The following is an 18,498-nucleotide window of genomic DNA, read 5'->3' on the forward strand; positions in this document are numbered from 1 at the left end:
AGGATGTGAGTTATTGTTTTACAGATGCAGGAAGAGGGGTGGCGAGAGACAGAGGGAGAGGTTATGTCTTTCACAGCCTGCCTTCAATTATTCAGGAGATATATAAATATGAAGCAGGATCTCAGAATAGATGGCAGAAGAGGAGCAGGGGCTGGTGGAAACAAAAGAGGAAGATAAAGGAGGCGATGGGTTTGATTTCAGAGATGACCAGTGTTGTAGAAATGACTGATTGCCGCTTCGTCGACTTAACTCCAAAGGGTTTAGAAAAAGGCTTAACAATATAGTCACTGTTAATACCACAGGCAGCGCCATATCCGCACCTCCATCCGTGTCTAGTCTCCCGCCGTGATATAATTATTAACGTTGGGATAAATCCACAAGCTTATCATAAACCCAAAGCCTCCTCGTAAGATTCATTGTGATATTTTACTGTTGTGGGCCCAGACCTTAGCGCGTTTCATCTTGGGGTAGGAGGGAGATAAATGCGTGACAGAGGGACTGTTACGCACGGTGCGTCTCCATCATGACGTCGTGAATTAGCTCAAGATTGTAGGGGGAGAGAAAAAAAGGAGGGGAGTGTGGTGAAACGGTGTTTCGTCGTGTATGGGTATACGTTTGTATATAGTGCATGTATATTTTTTGTATGGATTTTGACATTTATTACCTTTGCCATGCGTAACTGCAATACATAGAAAAACGCCGAATAAGATAGGTTTTGTTTTTGTAACATTCTGTTTACGAACGGAGCAGATTGCACATTTATAGCCATATTAATATAGCCATAAAATCGTTTTAAGATGAATATTTTTACCAAATAACCCGACATTGGGCTTTCCCTGGCGGATCCACCCCGGAGGACGTACTGCTATCCTGACTGAGCGCATCGAAACTAATAGTAAGTACACATGCTACAGCTTTGCTTCAGGGGGCTAGATGCTACTATTACTGTAGGTCGCAATATTAGACTAGATTTATTCAGAAAATGCTCCATTTCCCATGCAGATAATCTAGACAGATGCAAAATTCATTCTTCATTTTGTATGCAAAGGCCATTCATTTTCGATGGGCACAGACCAGATTTGTTTATAGTTCCTTCTTGCAAGAATCCTGCTTGCGTTTTTATGCTTTAGAAAGAGAGGATAACACTATTTAAAATAACATACAGCCGGTTTTAACGAGATTATGTTATTCCAGACGCTACTTTTAAGAACCATTCATTTGAGCACTCTACGGGCTTGTTAATATGGTCGGCCTTCCTCTACAGGCCATCACGGATTCCCTTGTCAACAGCCGACAAGTAACTACCGGCAGCATACGGTTGGTGGCACCCTTACTGTGACCCTCACGTCTCAATTATGCTCAGCCATGCACAAAATACAGCATCTGAGTCTATGTGCGTGTGCCCCGTGCGTGGACTTGCACAGAGCTTGAAAATAGCTTCTACATGCTCTACATGAAGCTGTCTTTAGTGCTGAAATGGAGCTGATCATTCATTTCCATGGCAGCTTCCGGCATTATAAACACACAAGGAAGTAGGCAGTGTCTGTGCAACGTTGCAAGTGAATGTGAATAGGCTGTATGTGTTTTTGTAACAAGATGTTTCCACAAGGCTGCAGTGTTTTGGAGCTGAGAAGGCGCTGTCCGTGGTGCTGAAGCCTTAATTGCATTTCAAGCTTGAGGCTAGTCGACTGGCCCCCTTCCTCCTGTCTGCTCAGTGCCGCTGCAGCCTCAGCGCTGATAGAGTTAGCTGGCGTTATGCTGGATAGGCTGTTTCATCTGTGCTACACTCACTCACATAGTTTGCTTTTATCCGGCTCAGTGTGTGATCGCTGATATTAATGACTCCTGCTGGGCTGTCCTTTTTTTCTCCTCCTTTTCTCTATACTGCCTCCCCTCCCCTTCATGCCTCACAGGACAAAAGCACAAACTAGGATGCCAACACACAGCCCCACGTACACACACATGATAAACACTCTGGTGGTGTCTACCTCTTCCATGCTTCTTGTCAGTGAACTCTAAAAATACACTGGATAATGCTAATGAAGTATCCAGCAGAGTTTGTCTGTCTTCCACAAGCAAGCTTTGCTGCCATCTGTCTCCCTCACTGTAGTGCTTAGCTTTGTTATGCCCCCCCCCTTCCCTATACCACCCACCCACATCACCACACACACACACACAGACACACACCATCCACTCCATTACTGCCTTGTTAAGCGTGAGTGTATATATACAGTATATGTGTTTGTTTGTGTGTGTGTGACAGCCTCATAAAGCACCATTTATTATTCAAAACTGCAAATGAGCAGCTATATATAGTGTGTTTGTCATTGATACAGTCAGTTGTGTTTGTGTGTTTCTCTGCCAGCACTCGAGGCGCTGTGGCTCACGGGACTCGAGGGTCTTTTGACTTTTTGCTGATTAGCAAATCACACTCATTCTGGCAGTCATGAAATTTGCGTTAGGCGACCAAGTGGCCTGTCATTTCACCATCCTTGTAAAGCAAATGGAGTCTTTGTGCACATTAACTAAAGTTAAGTTAATGTAATAGTTTGCCCATACATTGGGACAATATATCCTATTTGTTATTTGTTGATATTACATATATTATTTATTGATTTCATTTTAAATTCAGGGGAACTTTAATTTTACATATCAAAGTCTGTTTACAGATCACGGGGAGTGCTACTGCATAATGTGAAAAAAAAGTTGAAAAAAGCCTCTAATGGCTCCAGAGGGAGCTGTGTGAAGTCTGATACATTGCCTCAAGTGATGTCAACACTCAAGTTCTAATGTGGGTAATGTAGGCCCCATGTTTTGACAAGGAAGACAAATGCATGTACAGTAATTTAAAAGAAACATCATCTCTGGTTCTGCTGCATCAACCCTTTTTTAACTGTCCATTGTGAGTCTGACAATGTTGCATATAGGAGTGCAATGCTAAATCGCTGGAGAATTGTCCTAGAGTTTCCTCTGCCAGTGAATAGGTGTCATTGTGCCTTTAAAATCTGCCAACACACATAAAAGCCCCTTTCTGCCTTGCAATGGAGAGCCTTTTGATTCCACAGTCTAAAAGCTGTTCCAAATTTTTCTTTTACTCTTACTTTTCTACCCTGACATTAAGAAAACTGAAATCTATTGAGTGTCCCTTGGCGTGAAATATTTCCATGGGCAGCCTTCTTGCAAAAATATCAGTATCAGCCATCAAAACCTGAGCTGAAACTCTATACAGGGCTTTTAAAAGGAAGCCAAGCTGGCTACTGAACCTGGGCTGTCTACACTGTAAATACAAATAGAAGCAGGGAGAGAAAAGTGGACTCATCCTCTCTGTGCACAGTCAGGCATGTTGAAAAGGGAGCGTTTTTGCCAAAAGGTTGATGCATCCTTTTTTAGAAAGACAAGCAGTGGACCGAAAATGACTGTATCTGAGGACTGAGTGTAGCAAAAATACTGTAAGAATGTTTTCTCAGTAACACATTTCTCTTTGTCTCTTGTTTCCTCTTCTGTCTTTATCCAAAACCCTCAATTTCCCTGTCACACTTCCCTACTTTCTTTTAAAACCTCTGTCTTCCTTCTCTTTCAGATCCAGAGATGGCACAACTATTCTTTCTGATTATTCTCTATGCTCTTCCATCTCTCGTTGCGCCCATACATAATTCATCAAGTGGAGGTAATTTGTTTGTGTGTTTATGACTGAATACGTTGCAGGAATCTTTGTGTGTATGTTTATAATATGCCTTAATGGACTGAAGTAACTCCGCAGAGATTGCTAAGTGACCTGAATGAAATATAAATTCTGCAGCATCAGTTAAATTGACAATATGTCATGTTGCTGCAATATATCTACATTATCTGGAGACAGAGCTTTTCCATCTCTGCTCTTGTCATCCTTCATTCTTCTTCCTCTTCTCTTTTTTTCAGGCTGCGCTATCATCCGGCCTCCCAGGGATGGGGGGATCCGCTACAGAGGCCTGACACAAGAACAGGTACAGAGAAATCTGCTACTGCTCTGGACCTAAATTACACAACCTCACCTGTCAAATCAAGCACATTAAAACACAGTTGGCTTAAAGATTTTCATAATAAAAATATTTTATCTGCTAACTGTAATGTAGCTTCTTCCATATCAAATTACAAAATAGAAATCATTATACTAATAATAATACAAATTAGCTGGTGATCATTACTCCATATGATGAGAGCTATTTCAGCTAATGATAAACTAATATTGACTAAGTTGAATATAGAGTTGTCACAGTTTCAGCTGACATTATTATTACACCATAATTCAAAAGTAAGTTGCATTTGTGCATTTAAAGATTAAAGGAATAGTTTGACATTTTGGGAAAATATAAAAATTTGCTTTCTTGCTGAGAGGAGAAGATTGATACCACTCTTGTGCACTAAATATGCCAGTTAGCTTAGCATAGCATAACAAAAATAAACTTTCTAAATGTCTTGTGCATAATTTTACACACATTTTCCCCAAATTTAGCATGACATATCTGATATCCTTGGAAACTGTGGGCTCTCCATTAGAATTTAATAATAAAGTTATGTGAGTTTCAACAATGTTTAAACAAAGTTTGTCTTGTACTAACTGATCTAATGGCCGGTGAGTGAGATTTAAGAAAATCCACTCACTTTATGAATGTGAAATAATAAAATGCTTTGAGTACCCCTTAATTTTTTGACTAACCTGGAAAATTAGTTGTAAATTACAACAAAGCAACAAAAATACATTGTGTCTAATGTTTATGTCATTCTGTTAGTATAGAAGTTAATTTAAAGACCCCCTTCAGACATGTTTTAAGACATATCAGAAATACTTTGCTTTTAATAATAATTTCTGTTAATACTTTTCCACAAACAAATGTAACTACTGTAGTTTAAGATTCTTAAGATGACATCGACAGTACTCCTGAATCCAGAATCTATGAATATTGTTCATTTCAAAAGTTTAACTGTTGGACACAAGATGTCTCTTACTTCATTGAAAAGTCCATTCAATGTATGTGCACTAGAGGTTTTAACAATACATTTTTGAGTCGAGGGGGAATTTAAATCTCACAAGATTGTAATTAATTCTAACACTGCAGCAAAACTCTACATAGAATAGGGATTGGTGCAGATTCAAAGTGGAAGAAGGACCAAAACCTCGACAACTGAGCCATTCAAATGTTTGAAATCTCATTGCACCACTCTGGACATCTGCACACATACAGTATATATGTCAAACACACATACAATATACACACAAACACACACACACACACACACACACACACACACACACACACACACACACACACACACACAAACACACACACAAACAAACACCTCAACATGAAGTTGAAAAATAAAGCTAGGCAATCCTTCTTATATCCCTCCTTTCCCAACCAGAGAGAAGGTATAATTCAAAGTGTGACAGCACATCAATTCAGACAATACTGCCATGAAATGTTTTTCAGAGTATAACCTTATTGTCACAGCCATATGGTATCAGTCTGCATTGAGGCAGAATGTAGAGGGTCCCTAAGTGAATGAGAAAAAAAACTGGTATGAGAGAGAATCAATCATGCTTGAATTACTATCTCTCCTTCTCCCAATCTCTTTCTGTCCGTGTTTCTCTTACAGATCCGCAGTGTGCAGATCCTCCCTGTGGATTATGAGATAGAGTACATCTGCAGAGGAAACCGAGTGATCGTGGGACCCAAGGTCAGGAAGTGCTTACCCAACGGCACATGGACGGACATGACGCTGCACAGCACATGTTGTAAGTCCTTTTGGGTCTAATTCTCAAGCCTCTTTTATCCTCCTCCACCCTTCTTCTCATCTCATCCCTTTTCAAAACAATTCAGTGGATAATAATGAGTTCTTATGTGTTCTGTCGGGTTAATCAACATCAAAATGAAGTTACAATAAAATAATAAAAGCCCATAAATACAGAGGGAAGTGTGAAATACTGTGCAACCTTCACTCTCACTTTTTAGGGACTGGGATTGGAGTAATTTTTATCCACAGTAAAGTAAAGTAATGCAATCTTAAATGGAGCTGACAGGAAATCAAACTACAGCCTTTGATTGTGGTGGTTTCCTTCATTACCTTACATTTAGAGCGGAAACAAGTTTTGAACACAGCATTGACCCATCCCCGTTTAAGTTAATATGTTAAACTTGTTAGCAAACATATTTTTATTTACACATCCAGCAGTTACAAAGAAACATTATCAATCATTTGAAGTCCTGTGTCTGTCTGATGCATGTAAGTCCAATATGAACTCTCTGTTAGCTCTGTTTTTGGTCTTTACCAACTCCTGAGAGAAATATTTGACTCTTGAGCTACTAAATGTTCACCAGCTATTTGCTAACTGTGTCTGGTTCATGCTTGGTGCTGAACAGGAAGTGTACAGTGGGTTTTTACAGCTTTTTTTTGTGCTACGAACAGCTGTTAGCTGTTTCCAAAAGCTTCCGGACAGCTAAACAATGAGCTGAGACTCACTATAAAGCCCTGTAAAACAGATGGAAGTTGCAGATTCAGGTGATAATTCTCACTAGGTTAATCACTATAATTTATGCATAGAACGCTTTAAATATTTGCCGTTATACTCAAATTAAACATTTCAAGTTCTCTTATTAATCAAAAAACGGTTACAATTTAGAGGATGTTATGTTGTTAATGTCAAAAATATTTTGGTTGAATTTGAATTTCATTCTTGACCTTGGGAACAATATATGTGACAAAAATAATCTCAACTCAAAGGTCCACTAACCAGCTTTTTTTGGAGCTTTCAACCTCTCCAACATCTCCTGGGACCTGCAAAAAATTGAGTTAACATTGAAAGCCCTTTCCAAGTCATAACATTGACTGGGAAGGTGTTAAAGTCATCAACCAAGTGTCAGTGGACGGCCAGAAGAAGACCAAGGAGGCTGTTTACATCCGACCCCAAAGACCACCCTTGATTCAGTGACCAGGGTTACGACCTCTCTCCTATATGACTTGTTTTCGCAAGGTGAAACCTAAGCCATTTGCTGATGAAGACGGTGAGATGTGGTTTAACACTATTTAAAAATATAGTAAGTGGACCTTTGATCTGGGATTATTTTTCCACACATTTGATTTGTTGAATGCTCACAAATTATTTCAGTGAAATTCTTCTCTTGCTGTAACAGGTAGTAATATGTCCCAAAACCAGAGCTCGTAAACATACTTTCTGATCTATGAATAGGTTTGTTATTTTGCTGTTTCCTGCTGACAAGCATTTTTGTCTGTATGCTCTGAGATATTTGAGTATGATGAAGAGCTATATAAAAAAAATTCATGCAAATGTGAACGTATCTGATACCCCCATAGAGGATAGTTTGGGTTGATGCTTGCTGGGTAATGATTCGGAGGGCTTACATTTAGATTATGGTTAAGCTTGCTTAGCATCCACATGGAATCTAGTATCTGTGCGTGCGATATGCAAGTCCATCTAACTTTGCCTGCAAACCAACATTTTCTTATTGGACTAAGGTCTGAATGTAATTTCTACTCATATCACATCTAAAATTTCCCTTCAAATACTGAGAATGAGGCCACAGATCCAATCAAATCCCTGTTATATCTCATATTTTTGTTATTTCAGTTCACAGTTAACATAAGTGGAATTTATTTTTTTCCAAGAATACATTCTCTAAAGCAGGATTTTTGTTTTCTCTGGCTTATGTAAGAGCACAAGCTGCAATGTGCAGATTGGAGTTTTATTATGTGCTCACATGCTGGAAGGAAGATTCAACAAACTCGGCAGCTAAACAAATTATATTGAAGAGCTTGGCCATTTTGTCAAAAAACCAAGAGAAATGGAGGCTGTAAGCGAACATCACAAATGTGGTAACTAAACTATCTGTCAAAAGGGGTTCCTAGAGCAGTAGACTTTCTTTATTGTGTCTGTGTTGTAGTACTTGAGTAACAGTGGCTGCCTACCGCTCCTGATAGGATGGGTTTAAAATGGGAAAACTGATTCTTACTTGTCCTGTGCGTATGTGACAATAATAAACGTAACTTAAGACCACAGACGAAGAAGTTACTTGCAGCTTTTATATAGTTAGGGATGTCAAAATCGGCCAAAATTACTATTGAATATCCCAAAAAAATTCAGGTTTGATTATATTCGAATAGGCCTATCCGATACAACGGGAGAAATAACTACAGGTATATTTATTTCAACATAAACTTGTATTTATGTGAAATGGAACACACCTGCCCTTGTTCAATTTCAGCCCACACCATACGGATCGCATGCCAGTTGTAGCATTATAGCCCGTTCCATTTCCGAGGTCAAAGTCTGAAAAAACATGTCCCCTGACCCTGATTTCTGATCTCAGAACTCAGGCAACCACTTACTACCCCGAGCTAAAAAATCCAACATGGCTGCTCCGTGCATCAACAGTTGTGAAAGCAGTAGTAACATACAGTTATAAGCACTTCTGTGTTATTTGTGTCTCATGAACTCAGTCGTACATTGTTGCATTGTTATAAACTGGCATTGCTAACAATGGCTAGCCTGGCTAAAGCTAATGAAAACAATGAACGCACTGCATCAGTGCTACTGCTTCAAGTGTGTTTTATTATCCATCTTATTTTCTATTAATTATAGCATTCTATCCCTGTTTTCATGTTCATTCTATGTCTGCTTATGTCATGCAATTTCCTTATTGTACAGTAGGCCCATTTCTCGTACAAAAAGGCGCAATACAAATATTATTTACAAAAAGTATTAGAACTGCTTTTTACACATCATAAATAGCTGCAGACTCATTTCAACAAGGCTTGGTTAGCTGCAGGAGTTTCAGATTTAGAAATGTGTGATCATGATCATGATGATGAATCTGTATCATATTTATTTTTTTTTTTTTTTTTTTTTTAAAAAAAAAATTTTTTTTTTTTTTTTTTTTTTTATTTTTAAAAAAAAAAAAAAAAAAAAAATTAAAATATATAATATATTTTTTATTTTTATTTTTTTTTTTTTTTTTTTTTTTTTTTTTTTTTTTTTTTTAAAAAAAAAAAAAAAAAAAAAAAAAAAAAAAATTTTTTTTTGGTCATCAGCAACAGGAGTTTTAGCGGTTGAACATTAGGCTACTGCCACCTAACCATGATGTATTTTCTTGCACCGAATCACACTGAATGCATAACTACAATGCATTGTGGGTGATATCCACCTCTGGAGTGACAATCGTTCACTCGCTCCCTCAGCCATCCGAGGGTCAATCTCACCAAGTTCACTTCAGGTTTTCAGACAATTGGAACAACACTTAAAGTGCTCATATTATGCTTTTTGGCTTTTTCCCTTTTCTTTATTGTGTTATATATCTTTTTTGTGCATGTTATAGGTTTACAAAGTAAAAAAGCCCAAAGTCCACCCCAAAGGGACTTACCATCTCCAACAGAAAACACTGTTCACCAACTGCTCCAAACAGCTCTATTGTAGTCCAGCCTTTCCTTCTGTGACAAACGTGCGTCACTTTGTAACACACGTTATAATGCTCGCCTAGCTGCTAACATGGCACTCCCTCATACTCTGCTTCAACCGACTGGTAGTCCTTACCTAGCTACTGCACATGTGCGACTCCCAACAAAGATGGAGCAGAAGTGAGATGCCTCACTCTGTAGCTAAAACAGAGAGCACACACAAGGTGAAAAGAGGATCTGCAGCAATGTGCAATACAACAAAAACATGGTGTTTTTTGAAAATTAAACCATGTAAACCTATTGCAATATAACCTCTAAATACAATTATGAACCTAAAGATGAGCATAATATGAGTACTTTAAGATGGCGGCGGGGATTCCCCCGAGGGGAAGTGCTTAGGGGAAGTGAACGAGGGCATGTTGAACCACCATTAAAACGCAGCCAAAGTCATGAAATAAACAAGTCTCTTGCCGTTCCTTGAATTTGTTCGACGATTTCGGCATTGCTCCTCACCGAAAGAAGTTCTCGAATCATCTTCTTTTGTTGCCATCTTTGTGGCGTCTTCTTCACTCTCGTTGTTTGTCTACTTCTGGTAGCGCCAGCCACATGATAGAAACGTCATCAACGCGCTCAAAACCCTCGGCTGGGCTCAATAAATCCAAAAAAGCTGGTAAACAATGTGATGCATTTATCAGCAAAGACACAGACTCTTACTGAGCTTTTGGACAACCAATAACAAATATTTTCTCATTCAAAGCATGTTTACCTCTGATAAATGTTTGTGTAACTGCAACTCAATCCCCCAGTTATTATGAATTTATCTTTCTGTAACTCCCTTTGTCTCAGCCTCCCTTACTTTTGTGCTTATTCTGGTTCCCAGTGCTGCTGTGCCCGCGGGTGTGGACCTCCCTGGAGAATGGCCGGGTGATGGTAAAGCCCCCCGGGCCACCAGTGGAGGGGACAGTGCTCCATTACAGCTGCCATGCCGGCTTCATCCTGGAGGGCAGAAACATCAGCCATTGCACTAAACTGGGCAAGTGGGACGCGCCTAAACCCACCTGCCTCTGTGAGTTTCTAAGCCATTGTGACTAAATTGGATGTGACATTACACTTCCAATTACAGTAGAATTAAGAAAAGCATGTTATATCGTGTGATGCCATTCACTGTCTTGGGGGAGATTTAGTAGGGTAAGCAGCCTAACTGAAAAAACAGATGGTAATTAATGACATTTGCATTATCACTGCAGTCAGTTTTAGAGACAAGCTGCACAGTCAGCGAACATTTATATCACAGTGCCCATAAATGCATTTTTATTTAAATTCAAAATATCCATCATAATATGTAGTAGCAAAGATGTTTCTGAAATTGATATTGGTGATTTATTATCATCAACTTTTTAGTTTACCACTTAGGAAAACTGGCGACACTGCAAAGAAACCCCAAAAAGGAAGACAAATTTATCAAAAAGACTAAAGTCTAAAAGTCTAAAAGAGAGGCTGACAGTGAATGCATGAAACAGTCTTGTCAATATCGGCGAAGTGTTTCAGAGATGGAGAGGAAATGTTGCTAATGTTTAAGCCTTATGCTAACCATAGCCAAAGGCTCACAGGTGGGGCTAATTCAAGTTTATGTTTGGGTAAGCTAGCTAGAGCCTTGAATCACAGTATGTCACCTGAAAGCTAGATAACGGCATCAGGATCAAAATCACGATGGGGGTTTATTGAAATGAATGACTAGTACTTGTACACGTTACTATATGAAGAGAGGGGAGAGCTGCACGAGCAAAGCTGTTTTTCTTTTGTTTTTTCTACAGAAAAACTACCTACCCCTAGTCTGGCTATCACCAGACCAAGCTCAATCTTTTAAGATTGAACATTAGTCTGGGGAGTCTGCTCTGTATTTTCTACTGCACAACAGGCGTGATCAACAGGCATAGTTCAAATGACTCTGTACGCAATTGGATAGTCCTTCAACCAATCAGACCAACGATCTGGGTGACATAGCAGCGACACCAGCATCAATAGTTTGCTGTGCTTCGGTGGCCGCTATGTTGAATGTAAACAAGAAGCTGCTTGGTCGCTTCTCTATCGTCATCGTGTTAAACCCGCCAATAGCGCGCCAGGTGGATAAGCCAGTTTGTGATTGGTCCACGCAAAATTGTAATGGACGCAGGATAGATAAACGTACAGGTTTCCAGCCTGAGCTACAGGGCGAAATCAAATCGCCAGCAGATCGGGCTGGGTTTACCCAGTCTAATCTACCCCAGCTTTATTAGATTAATAGACAAACAAGTAATCTGCAACTATTTTGATAACTGATTAATTGTTTCAGACAATTTTTCAAGCAAAAATGCCAATCATTCTCTGGTTGCAGCTTCTTAAATGTGAGGAGGAGAAAGATGGTTTTCTTATTTGACACTAAACTTAAAGTTTTTGAGTTGATGAGATAAAACAGGCAATTTAAAGACATTACCCTGGCTTCTGCTGAATATAATAGGCTTTTTTTTCATTATAATTTTATGACATTTTATCATCAAAATTGATTGATCAGTTAATCTTTAGTGAAGATGACTGTTAGTTGCAGCCCCAGTAAATGTATTTACATCCCTAACAGAATCGTTATTGGCAGGAATGTAAACTGGAACTAAAACAAACAGAACATGGCTCACTTAGATTTTGCAGTCTGCCCCACAAAAATGGGAACACAAGGCTTTGAAAGATAACAAATAATTATAAACACCTGTTCTCCCAATGGTGAAGCACGGTTGCTAGGCAATAAATAATCCAACCAATCAGCGTGTAATCCACAGAGGGTAGTTTGTACCGTTGGCACAGGCAGGTAAAACAAATTATGAATATAAGTGAACACCTGATTGAACTACCGGTATGTACATAATAGGACAAATACTCAATGAACATAAGATGAGCGAGTGTGAGTGGATATTTGTGATATCAACACCCAAGAGTGTTCCTGGTCACAACAGTCCAAATAAATGAGGATTCAAGCAAAAAACAAACAAACAAAAAAACACATAAATGAAACAAAGAACTGAAAGAAATGAGACTGCCACCTGGTCATCAGAGGAGTTGGCATGGCAACCAATAAAGTTGCTATGGGAATGGTAGTATTAAAAGGGATGAAAGAGGGAATTATCAGCACAGACTGGGCATCTGAAAGTAGGTGACATATTGTATAATAAAAAAAAAGAAGCTAGAAGATGTGTAAATTCTCTATGGTTCACTCAAATGTGTACTTATAATGCTCTCTGATGATGTTTAATTCTTCTATATTGTTACTAAACGATTTTCTATGGTACCTACACTATATAACTATATGAGATTTAAAGGTTTTTCTGTTTATTTTCATGGTGTGCCTGTGACATATTTTAGGATTACATAATATCTACCACAGTTAGGGACCCAGCATCCAACCAACACTGCATGTCTCAGGACAACTACAATGTTGTGTCACTGCCATCTAGTGGAGGGAAATAATTTGAGTTTTGAGCTTTACTGCACCAAATCTTTATAAACTAGGGCACAGACCTCCGCTAAGTCACGCCCTATCTCACAATGTTAATGCAGTGTGAATTTTCCCAATCAGGCAACTAATTTTTTCCAATTACCACATGAATGCAGCAGAAAAGCCCTGTCTTGCAATGTTATTGAAAGTGAAACATAATTTGTGTATCCGCCCTGTGATTTGGATCCGCTTCTACATTTAATGGGTTCTTCCTTGGCCCATTTTACACCCTTCCACCAAGTTTTGTGAAAATAGGGCCAGTATGTAGTTTTTCTGAAATCCTGCTGACAGACAAAGGAAAAACAAACAAACCAAGCTGAAAACATAATCTCCTTGACTGCATAAAGGTGAATAATTTAACTGAAAAACATCAGTATTTTCCATCAAATGCTGAAGCAGAATTATGTTTTTCTTCTAGTTAACTGTTCTGTTTCCACAATAATTGTGTTTTTTAATGAAGTTTTCTTTTTCTTTCTTTTTGTGTTTGCCGGCCAAAGATGACAGAAACTACACAGGTAGGAATCTTTCATTCTTATTATCATGTCCATGCTAATCAAATTGTACTACACTTGTACTACACAGTTAATTATAATTTTTTTAATTGTGTCATCGACATACAAGTGCCCAACCAGTAGCGCAGTCCGTAGGGACTTGAGAACCAGAGGGTGGCCCGTTCAAGTACAGAATGTGGACTGGTATATGGGGAGGTGTCAGATCACCTCCTGAGCACTGCCAAAGTTCCCTTGAGCAAGCACCGAACCACATTTGATGCATGTGCATTTAAATCAAACAAAATAAAAACAGAATTAAAAAAAGAATTTCCCCAAGGGGACAAATTAAGTACATTAATAGTATATGGTGATTAGGTGGTGAACTGTAAAACATTACATTGCAAAACAGAGGACGTTGTCTTCTGTCCCAAGCTAACAAACAAGGTTCCACTTCCTTTTAAAAGTTAAAAAAATCATTTCACACATTTCACTAAAAGTGTAGTCCTTAAATCAGCATATAATTACAAATAATGAAACATGAAATGATAAATGGTAATGTACCTAAATGTAACTTTGATCTTTAAATGCTTCACGTGAGGCTTTGCAATACTGTGCTGCAGATGTAATGTGTACTGTCGTCACAAGAGGGCAGCAGCAGCCTAAAGAACAGACAAGTGACTGTTCTGTAAGTGAGGGTTAAAATTAGGCTGGGAAAATCTGATTTCATAGGGAAAAGGAAACGTGTTCAATCAAAGATGTTTTTCTTCTGTGAGAAACAAGACTTTTGAAGTTGTGAACTCAGTTAAATAAATTAATTTTAATATCTAATATTAGAACTTGACATATTACAGGGCTAACAGCATTTCCCCCAGTTCCTTACCAGACCATGAACATGATGAACGTTATATTTCTACACCTGAGTTTTGAGCAAATACTTATTTTATGAATCAAAGCACTGAGAGAGAAGATTAAGACTATTTAATTTGCTCATAAGCATCACTAGTGAGGTAGCATTTTCAACTCAACTCATCCACACTAACCCCCTATGTCTTCGCTGAATTTAAATTTCCAAAGTTTTAATGAAAATTGTCTATTAGTTTGTTGCTAATTGTTTTTGCTATGCTCCTACTGTCTACTAAAAGGAAGAGGGATATTAAAAAAGGAGAGGGTTAGCTGTGAGTTTGTCACCGTGCAGGAATAAATATAATTAAATTCAATTTTATTTATAGTATCAAATCATAACAAGAGTTATTTTAAAACACTTTACAGATAGAGTAGGTCTAGACCACACTCTATAATATACAAAGACCCAACAATTCCAGTAATTCCCCCAAGAGCAAGCATTTAGTGCATTTAGGTATGTCATATTCTGCTCACTTACCCCAGTCCCACATACAGCACTATTAGACCTGTGGTTCTGTACGAGGTTGCAGCAGGTCATTTCTGAAAATGAAGTAATGTGCTAAGCCAGCATTCCCTGGGAAAATGTTCAAAACAGGTTCAAAACATATACTAGTACAGCCATTTTATCTGATCCCAATGAATACATGTGTTAGTGTTGCAGGATGGCTCACCCTCTTGCACAGTTATGTCACCCAACAAATTAGGAATTGGCCAGATATTGAATCATACACTTATACACAATATGCACGCACTAAACTCAATGCATAGTTTCATGCGAGTAATCCGAGAAGTTGCTGATAAAAACTTTCCAAATATCACTGACAGACTTGACAAACACATAATTAACAAAGCAGCAGAAAACCCTGTTTCCTCAAATAGAAATTTCCATCTACTGTCTCAATACTGACCTCCTTCTGGCTCTGCGCTCTCTCTTTCTCTCTCTCTCTGCACTCCATGTGCCATCACCACCCACTTACTGCCTCCTCAGCGGGAGAAAGGTTAATACCCTGCTCCTGTCTGTGTCTGCTCTACCCTCTGTGTGTGTGTGTGTGTGTGTGTGTGTGTGTGTGTGTGTGTGTGTGTGTGTGTGTGTGTGTGTCTGTGTGTGCGCACATATGCAGTAGGATTCTCTAGTTCCTGTTTTCTCCAAGTGCAGTAACAACACCACAATAAAGGTACACAGTCAATACAAACAAAGCCGCAAATAACCAGGACATGACAATCTAACACAGTTTCTATCCAAACTCTGTATACGTATGTATATGTACATATACATATGTGTATATACATGCACTCTGTATTTTATTTTTTTAATAATTATTTCATCTTTTAGGATTATTGTATTGTAGAATGCAAAACGTTGAATTTTTAACGGAATAATTTGATAAAAGACTGTTTAGTTATCAGAAAATGTTACAAAAGCAGGAATAAAAATTTGTTGGTGGATTAATACACATTTTGTCGACTACTAGAAGTATTTACAGCAGCAGGACAGTGTCTGTGGGACTGACTCAAAATAAACTACAGGAAGTGCCTGTGCTCATCATAGTCAAAGAGCATGAAGGCTCATTGATGTTGTTTTTAATAGTTTTTTGACAACAAAAAAGCTCTATGGCACGAAGGAATAAGATCAGATTCGGCAACACAGACAGTAGTACTTATTTCTTCATGGGATTTGTTGGAAATAAGACAAACGGGTTGTATCATTGGGATTTTAGCAGTGCTTTAAACTTGAAATGTAAGTTATCTGTTCAGTATCACATAATGTCAAAACCTGCAACCACATAAACTGTTGATAAGCAGGTGCTGTGAGAGAGAGTGTGTGTGTGTGTGTGTGTGTGTGTGTGTGTGTGTGGGGTAATGGGTTGCCCCAAAAAGTCAAACTGATCATTTAAAACATGATTCCCACTCCTCACCTAGTAAAACATGTGAATTTGAGCCTTGCACGTGGCAATAATTAATTTAAATTAAAGCTAATGAATACAATCAAAACTTTCTGATAGTTATGTAGCAGAATATTTTTCAGTTCTATATTCATAACAATACGCTATTGGTTACACTTATTATTCTTAACTCCCCTCCACTCTGATTCTCAGGCATGATATATTACTCTAATAACGGAGGTGCTGCAGATTATTGGAAACTAGGTAGTATGTGGTGTGCTGCTGGACAAATTATATAATGACGATACTGTATTGAAGTTAGAGCTTATTACTGCATGATGAACTGTATTTTCATAGCCTGCTGGCCAACATTTATGCTCCCATACCTTTTTGTAATTCCAATAATACTATCCCTGTAATGTGTAAATACAGCCTGAGCTTCCACCTTGCCCATCTGGTACAACAAGCAAAGTTAGACAAGCACAAAAAATGGATTATGAACTACTCTTTGACCAAAGTCTGATCTTGGCACAAAGGAACTGGATCGGACGGTTACTGACGGCATTGTGTGAAAACAAATGTCAGCGTCTTGGGAATTTAAACACTCTGATTTATTTTACACAATATATATTGTCTGAGCATTTTCACAATGATTTGGATTGCTCCTGGAATAACATGCACTTTGTGATCTGGTGATTGTGTTAAAAAGGCAACGTTCAAAAAAGTATTTTCCTCACTAACACCTCTGCCAGGAGGAAAACAGGCCATTATCCTGAAGGATGCCCAGTGTTCAAACTGCAGACACGCAAGCCTACAGTAAAAGGCCCTCATTATCGCAGCTCAGCAACATGTGACAGCACTCGTGTCTCCATTGCATCTTTTCTAGGCTGTGCCACAGTTCATATTTCCTCTGAATGTTGTATTTGCCACCACTAGGGTTAACACTGCACTGCTGGTGCGTCTTGCATGTGTTGGCTGTATGGACCGATAAAAAAAAAAAGAATATAAAGTTCACGGCTGAATAATTAATAGTGTGTTGGACGGGTCGCAGGGTGGCAGCGACGATGAGGAGGTGGAAGTGGAAGGCAAATGCCAGCAGATGATCACTACACTCACCTCCGCCTGTGAGGGCTTGTTAGCAACTGGATCTGAACAGCGCTCTGCTACATGGAGATATCCAGATAATGAGATTTGGGTAATGAACCGGAGTTATATAATGGTCATATTCCATTGCCTAACTACAGAGGGTTTTTAATTTAGACTGGAGAAATAATGGTCTTCTTCTCAATTGCTGCAATAAGTAATTTTCAAAAGGGAACTTTTACACTACCATTACATTGCAATTACAGCACTTACACAGGAACTACAAAAACATGAGCATGACCATGAAATGGAATAAAAGTAAAGTCAATAATCCAAATTCAAAATAGCAAAAATGTATGTATCGTTGGCAAAGTATTGTTCTGAGATAACGAGCTGGTAACCTTTAGATCTAACATTTGTCAGAGGATTCATTGATATCACATGATGTTGGCAGACGTGTCTCCAAAAACATCAAACATACATTTAAAAAAAAGGACTGTATGATAATTCAGTTTTAACTATAAAGGCTTAAAGGCCATTGTGCCTGAGTCTATGTGTGTACTTGTGTCAGAAGGTGTGACTGCATGGTTGCGTGTCTTTGTGTGTCAGAGTTACAAATAGCGACTGTGCTGGATGTGAACAGAGGGTTCAAACAGGTTTACAGAGCAGAGTTGCGCACTGCTCATGTGTACTAGGCCAGTAAGCATGGAATGTCAAAACCAGGCTAAAGGTTACATGTAACCATTGTTTCATCGTGCAGGTTAGCAATAGCACCAGCTCTGGGGTTGGCAATGTCGGTCTGTCGATTCACTACTTTGGTCTAGATATCTCAGCAACTATTGGATGGCTTGCCAGGACATTTTGTAAAGACATTCGTGGTTCCCAGAGGATAAATCCTCCTGACTTTGGTGATCCCCTGACTTTTCGTCTTGCGCCACCATAAGTTTGACATTTGTGGTTCTTTTTGTAGTGAAATGGTTTAACAACTATTGGATGGATTGCCATGAATTTTGGTTAACACATTGCTGTCCCGCACAGGATGAATTGTAAAAACAATTGATTTTTGAAACTTTGAAAACAGAATGAATAGATTCATGCATTACATAATTTCTTTGGACATCTGTTTATGTTATTGGCCATGCAGTTGCCCAATCATTATATTAATCAA

The 18,498-nt window shown here is 38.6% G+C and overlaps 1 protein-coding gene across 1 annotated transcript in view; it reads left to right on the forward strand.

Annotated features, from left to right (window-relative positions):
* Nucleotides 1–432: 432 nt before the first annotated feature.
* Nucleotides 433–18,498, forward strand: part of gabbr1a (gamma-aminobutyric acid (GABA) B receptor, 1a) — a 62,490-nt gene continuing 44,424 nt past the window's right edge. Inside the window, exons 1-6 of the mRNA XM_039806244.1 lie at nt 433–895; nt 3,581–3,667; nt 3,919–3,983; nt 5,635–5,773; nt 10,328–10,513; nt 13,468–13,485. Coding sequence (XP_039662178.1) covers nt 3,589–3,667; nt 3,919–3,983; nt 5,635–5,773; nt 10,328–10,513; nt 13,468–13,485 — 487 coding nt within the window. The 5' untranslated portion in view covers nt 433–895; nt 3,581–3,588. The remainder of the gene's footprint in view (nt 896–3,580; nt 3,668–3,918; nt 3,984–5,634; nt 5,774–10,327; nt 10,514–13,467; nt 13,486–18,498) is intronic.

This window comes from Perca fluviatilis, chromosome 7 (assembly GCF_010015445.1).
Source record: "Perca fluviatilis chromosome 7, GENO_Pfluv_1.0, whole genome shotgun sequence".
NCBI lineage: Eukaryota > Metazoa > Chordata > Actinopteri > Perciformes > Percidae > Perca > Perca fluviatilis.